We start from the raw sequence: 7580 nt of genomic DNA on the forward strand, positions 1-7580 counted from the left end.
ATGGCTAACCCAAGTGGGCTCAATGGTTGGCCTTCAAGGGGACCCTCTTAGGGACCTAATGGGTCACCCTAAGGGTTTAGATAGGCTTAGCAATGCCTTGGTCAAAGAAGTTGAGTTAGATTAAAATGTATGTGTGTTTGGTCAAACTTTATTAACTTGGTAAACCAAGTTAACCTATGATTAAAGGTTAGGTTTGTTGAGTTTGGATTGTTAAGATGAGACTAATGAATGTGGTCTCTATTGATGGGAATGCAATTTGGATTGAAATGCATGTTTAAATGCTTAAGAAAGACTTGTAGTCAACCATGGTTGACTTGGTCAACCCTATCAAACTAAATCTTGGGTTTGAGTTCATTGCACTCCAAATGTCATTTAGGATGCATTGTGGAATGTTTCATAGTCTGATTTGGTTTGGCCATATTTAAGTTTAAAGAAAACTTTAATTGTTCCTTTAAAGGGTGTTTTGGTCATTTTGACCCCTGGTCATTTGTGGGTCAACCAAAGTCCACCAAAATACAGTTTTGTATTCAACATGTCATAATGCGGATTATGGACTTGGTCAAGGGCTTCGGGAAAGGTCCCATGGTCAAATTATATAAGGTTGAAGGCTTAGTGACATAGGATGCAAATATTTGAAAGTTTTGTAGCTTTTTGATTTCAATCAAGTTTCAGAGGTTATAGGTCTCAAATTGGCCTCCAATTTGGATGGTTGATCTTAGTGACAAGCCTAATCAATATTCAATTTATATATTATGAATCAAGAGTCATTTTTACTAGGTTTTGAAGTAATTGAAAACTCACTCAAAAAGGGTTATAGGACATGACCCTTTAACCTTGAATTTTGGTCTGGAAATTTAGATTTGAACTGCATTCTAGATTTTATTGATTGTATATAATTTATCCACATCAATGACAATCAATTAGGTGATTGTTGATTATTGGAAAAGGAAAATCAAGTGGTGATCACTAAGTGCTAGTGTATTGAGTTGGGCATTAAATACTAAGCCACATGGCTACATTGTAGGGCTGCAGCTTCAAGTGATTAAAGATTGATGTCAATTGGATGATTGAAGTTTGATTGAAGTCTAGATTGAAGTGTAGATTGGGTTCTGGATGATTATCAACCATCATATCAACACACAGGAGTCTTGATAAATCCTGATGACCTTATGTATAAATGAGGTCAACATTTACAAATTAAATATTATGGCTATGGTATAATTTATTTCTCCAATCAATGCTTTGATAATAAAATACATGATATGAGCCAACTAAACTTCACAAATCATACCATGCTCAATCATGGCAACAAGAAGAAACAAATCCTAAGATCCAGTTGGAGAAATGCTAAGGAGCTAAATATCCAACTTATACATAACACAGAGCCAATACTGAATATTAATATAAAGCGAAAAATTAGAATATTATAAATAATTTATTTATGTCATCCAAAAATATATGTGTAATTTGAGGTTTATCTACATAACGCTTGACAACAAAAGAGTACAACAAAAAATAAAAGCCAAGCCTACAAAAGAAAAACTAACAAAATGCACACTGAAAACGCAGATCAAAGCCCGATATCATAAACTACATAGTTTTTTCCTTGTTCATTCCCTAGCCCGAAAAAGAAAGAAAAAAGTAGAAGAGAGCAAACACGGCTCAATAGGAAATAATGGCCTAATATATAAATCAATAACTCAAACAAAAGAGATAAAAATGATGAAATAAATGAAGTACTATAAAAAATTGAAGCTAATGCAAATACTTATCGTAAATTGAAATAAGCATTTAATTAACTACTAAATGGTACTAAAATTAATTGAAATATTAACAAGTATCTTATAGAAAATATTAGAATGACCTTCAGACCCCAATGGCCCATATATAATAAATAATATAATTATTTCTCACTACAAAAAAAAATTCCTTCTAGTAAATATCAAAATAGCCCTTAGGCTCAAGAACTTCTAACACATATAACAAATAAAAAAATTCCTTATCATCGCCAACAGAAATTCTTTTCACACCATTCAAATATTTCAAACACAAATATAATGCATTTTACAATACTGATGCAATTATAGTGCTATTATATAATTCTATAAAAACCTCTCCTTCTCTCAATTGCACCAATTTTTTAAAGGATAAAATGAATTCAAATAGTTAATTTGGATATTTTTTTTTGAAAAAAAAATTTGGCCTAACACCGTGGCACCCCACAATGCTCTTTTAAAAAACCTGCAGTCCACCCCAACACTGTTGTGCTGAATTAATTTGCCAAAAATCCAAGCGGACTGGTGCTACAACATCTCTGAACTTAGCACGATGATGCCCTAGGGGAAGTTCAAATTTTTTAAACATGCAAATAGACCCTTGATACCCACTTCATAACACATGCACACGAAACACTACCAAATATTTATAGAGGGGGTTCAAAGGCAGAAGCTTGGTGGGTTACCTCAACTTAGGTCAGGTCATAATAGGTATAATTGTATACTAATTCTATAGGTGTCACATATGTATCATGAGTAATCATCAATTAACCTGATGAAGTATTTTGGACCATGAATATCCATTTATGAATTATAAATATTTGTATATATATATATAAAATCTCCAATATATATATATATATAATTAAATTCAATTATTCTAATAGTTTAAGCTGTAATTATAAATTTATTAACATTAAATATATAATTATTTAGTTCTTAAATTAAGCTTTATTTTAAACAAAACTACATAGAGAAATTAATAACAGCTTGAACAAAGATTTCAAAGCTCAATTCAATATTCACACTCAGCCGGACTAAAACAGAAAATAATGATTATAAAGATAACAGTGTGTTATAGTAAACTCAACTCGGTAATTTATAGCACAATATATTAATCTAAATTATTTAGAATATTGTTTGGGATAATTTTTAAATAAAAATAAATTTTATATTAAAAGATGATTTAAAAAGTTAAAAGATATGCGTTCCAAATAAACAATTATTAGGTCAGGTGACCTGATGTAACCTAACGTTCGGACATCAAAATATATATGTCGCCCCACCGTGCTCTTACCTTACAGCGCGGCTCACGACCTAGACCCAGGATTGCTATGTTTGCGTATTACCGCCATTACCTCTGGAATTGCTCGTTAATTCTCGGTATTGACTCGGATTGGATAGGTATTGCTTGGCAAAAAAACCGTGAAATACCGCTCTGTAAGATCCAATACCGATCAATACCGACGATACCTGAAGCAATATAGAGAAAAACTCGGTATTGATCTGTATGCTCGGTATTGGTCTTCATAGAAGATATTTCTTGTTAATTCGCCGATCAAGAACGACCAAACCTTGCAATACCGAGTAATATCTAGCAATACGCAAACATGCAATACCGTCTCCGTTCCGGTCGGGTTGTCGGGCGCACGTTTGTTAGTTGTAAATAATGTGAACAACGGACACTAATTTACTGACGTCCGAACATAGAGCACGTTAGGTGACTGGACCAAATAAAATCGTTCTCCAAAAAGACAAGAGGTCATCGCGCGCTGTTAAATAGGGACAGTTTTTTTCTATAATATAATTGTAAAATTATGTTAAAGCAAATATTTTTTATGATAGATTAATTTTTAAAAGTGATTATAACTTGATTTGTTTGTTTTTCATGGTATTTTTGCGTTGCAGAAATTCTCTTGAAAGGTTTTTAGGTAATTGCAGGGGCGTTGGCCCCCACAGGCATAAGCGTAGCGAGTACGGCGGCTTCGATAGAGGATTTAGCTGCACATGTCAAATTCCCCTTTCATGCTCTTCGATCCAGCGCTGATTCCAGTGGTTCCGGCGAACGGGCCCAATCCCATACTGAGGTAAAACTTTCTCCCACCCTGATAATATTGAACATAAATAACAATTTTAATTAAGATAATGAAATTTTAATTCAATCTATGCGAATTATAAATAATTTAAATAAATAATAGTACCTGCGTTTCGGGTAGGACATCCTGCCGGCGAGTGATTTGAAATCCGAGGCTAGTTTATCAAGAATACTTGCGTTACCGTGTATGCTCGCAGCAGTCGGCGATTATGGCGGATCTTACCGTCTTCACCTAGCCACCCTCGTATCGTTTATGAGAGTGGAAGGTTACGAATGTGGGACCTCTACCACCTGGCCCACACGACCAACAATATTAAAAAAAAATAATATAATTAAATTAACAATTTATTAATATTTTAAATTTATATATTCTTAAAATTAATTATATTACCTAATAATTTTCATTTTGACATAATTATAAATAAATAAAATTAAATAAATAGGACAAGAAATTAATTGATCATTAAGAATAACAAAATATATCAACATAATAATGTTATAAGCCATATGTTTGCAATTTTCTCATCATTCTTTAATTATGGTTATTATATACTAGCAGCATAAAAGGTAAGTCACTTAATCAATAATTAACTTCATAATCTTTCACTAACCCAACATAAGATATTAAAAAAGTAAAATATTATACATAAAAAGAAAAAATTAGTAAATATAAAAAATATGATTCGCATATTATTAAAATATATGATTAATAAATGACAATGCCAATAAAGGTCATTTCTCATATCTAATAATAGGATGAAATAAATTTCCTCCTATTTAGAATAGGTAAAAAAGGGAAATGGTTTTCTTTCTATGTTTGATTATTTATTATTAATTTATATTTAGTATACGCTCATCGTATATTTGTTTTTCTTTTACTAATCAATCTATTTTTAATAATTTCAGTTTAAAAAGGATTCGGATCGGATCAACGGTTCATAATTGGTGTGAGACCATTTACGTCCAACAATTTTTTTATTAAATATTTAATTTAATATAAATATAACATTAAACCTTAAAATTAATATACAATATTATATATTAAACTCTTAAATGATATTAATATATATTGATTAAAAATAACTTCAAAAATTCCACCACTCTATGTATTTTCCATCAGGGGCAAAAAGAAAAAATTTATGTATATCTATACAAAAACATCAAATTGATTGTGGACGGAAAACATACTAAATAAAACGCGTCTCTTGCTTAATGTTAATAACTATTTTTTTTGTTTTTTTAATTATATTTATATAATATGAAATATTATTATTTTTATTTGATAATTTTTAAAATTCTAAACAATTTAATTTTTAATCATTTAAGTATATATTATATAATGTGAGTTTATTATATAATATATATGTAAATAATCCATCATAGTAACTAGAAAGTCTATCAACAATAAATAATATATTTGACATATGCTTATAATGGTTTCCCCCATCTTCTTTAATTTTATGTTTATATATTATGTTCATATCATAAAGCATCAATTTAACAAAATGTAAGCGTCATATACCATCTACGTTAATCAAATAACATATTAAAAAATTAAAGGATATTATCTCTACATAATAAAATAATATACTTTTAAAATAGTTAAAAATATAATTAATTATTAAATATAGGGAAGATGATTCCCTATTTAAAATAAGAAATAAAGAAATCATTTCTCCATTTTTAAATATAGAGGAAATTTTATGATGTTCCCGATTTTAGAATAAGAAAAAATAAGAAATCTGATTTCTCCTTATCTTGCCTAATTTTTAATAATATACAAAATGTGAATTTGAATGCCGTCCTTGATATCTAAAATTTCAATTACTATAAGCTATTTTCATAATTGTTCACCTTTATTATATAATATAAATTATATATATTGTGGCATGGTTTTTAAAAAATCGTGATCGAACCGCCGATATAACCGGTGAATAATTTAATTGGTCCTAATTTTCTAAAGTTTTAATAAGTTCAGACAATTTTTATTTAAAGTAATTAAATAATTTTTAATTGAATATTTATTAATGTGAGACATTATAACTTGATAAATTAATAATAGATATTAGTATCATAAAAAGGCTTAAATAAATATTAATTGTATAGTGATTGGAGAAAGTACTGTCAAGATAATCTCAATGTGGGACCCTACACACACCACTGTGGCGCTGGGCTATAAGGGAAATCATTTATTTGATGATTTTCCTTTTAGAAAAGGAAAAAAATATGTAAAATGAGTTTTCCCTTAATTGGTTGCTACATTTAAAAACAATATGTTAAGATGCTCTGTCTATGTGAACTATTTTTAGCATACGATGTTAAGCTATTTTTTTAAAAATCAAACAGAAGGTCGACCGGTTGGTCCTGGTTTTTGCTAAGAATCGATCGGGATCAATAATTTTTTAATTAGGATAAGTTACTAATAATTTTAATTAATATTAATATATAAGTAAAGGCATAATAAATTAAATATAATTAGTATAGCTATGAAACACTCTTGAATAAATGAAGTAGATCACATATGATGTAAAAATGAGAGCGTTTCTAAATTTATTCTTCCATGTGAGTGACCTCGCGATCATGCATAAAACACAAGAATGTTGTATAAGTTTACAAAGCACACATTAATCCTCTAAAAGTGGATTATACAAATTGTAAAATATAATTAAGAAATAAGTAATTATATTAAATTAATTATGTTATATCAATCTAGTTTGGTGGATTTAGTGATGTAATAAAATCAAAATGTATAAAACTAAAACATTTAATGATAAAATATCATCATATTATAAATGTGTCCTAATTCTTTAAATTATGAAGTTTGCTTCTACATTTTTATATGTATATTTAAAATTATATTTGTTTAACTAATTATGTAGTTTTTATTTGTCAATAATTTTTTATTTCATTTATTTGTGGTGACATTGATTATTAGTTGAGATGTGTCTCATCAATTTAATGAGTGAGATTAACGGTCGACAAGCTTTAGGAGAGGAACGTTTGAATTACGTCCGTGCATAGGAGCGTAGAGGAAGCGTCCGGTCGGGTGTAGTCAATTTCCCCGTCAAAAAACTAGTAGTGTTGCTCGGTAGCAGACTGAGCGTATATTTGATAATAATGAGGAAGACTGCCGTTCTCGTTTTAACAAGATCATAGCTGAGTTATACCGAGCTGTACCGAGAAATACCGGAGGTTGGTAATAGAATCTCGGTATATGTTCTCTGTAAGAACAGTACTGTATAACTCAGTAATGGGTCCTCAAATTTCAAATGATGGTATTCTTTCGTTAATTGTTTGGGGGTTGGTATTCTCGGGTACAACTCGTTTGTTGTGGCCGGAAATATGTTGCCTTCCGGACCGGATGTTAAGAAGCGTCGGGGTGCGATGACGGTATAATAATTTTATGTTAAAGAGAGAGATTAGTCCAGAGACCTTTTAGAGAGAGTAAGAGAGAGATGAGAGAGTAGAGACACAGAACTCCTATCCACTAGCCTGTTGGCCACAGACGGTGTATGTAATCTACTCTGAAGGTTCGCTGGGCCCACTGCGCTTGGGCGGGAGAACTGTTAGAAAGGGTTGGCTCACCCTGAAGTAGAGCGCCGCGCTGTACCTCAACGGCAATCTCCCGGAAGACATACACATGAGTGCTGCCGGCATCGGAAGACGAGTGTAACCCAGCCCGGTGTCCGGCCCGCCCCTGCTGAGTCGAT

The 7580-nt window shown here is 30.8% G+C and overlaps 1 protein-coding gene across 1 annotated transcript in view; it reads right to left on the reverse strand.

Annotated features, from left to right (window-relative positions):
- Nucleotides 1-3661: 3661 nt before the first annotated feature.
- The window catches only part of LOC110092372 (carotenoid cleavage dioxygenase 8 homolog B, chloroplastic), a 6361-nt gene continuing 2442 nt past the window's right edge, over nt 3662-7580 (reverse strand). Inside the window, 7 exon segments of the mRNA XM_028695017.1 lie at nt 3662-3767; nt 3769-3810; nt 3812-3880; nt 3977-4056; nt 4058-4102; nt 7038-7091; nt 7509-7567. Coding sequence (XP_028550850.1) covers nt 3662-3767; nt 3769-3810; nt 3812-3880; nt 3977-4056; nt 4058-4102; nt 7038-7091; nt 7509-7567 — 455 coding nt within the window.

The sequence above is a fragment of the Dendrobium catenatum genome, unplaced genomic scaffold (assembly GCF_001605985.2).
Source record: "Dendrobium catenatum unplaced genomic scaffold, ASM160598v2 fragScaff_scaffold_621, whole genome shotgun sequence".
NCBI classification, from domain to species: Eukaryota; Viridiplantae; Streptophyta; class Magnoliopsida; order Asparagales; family Orchidaceae; genus Dendrobium; species Dendrobium catenatum.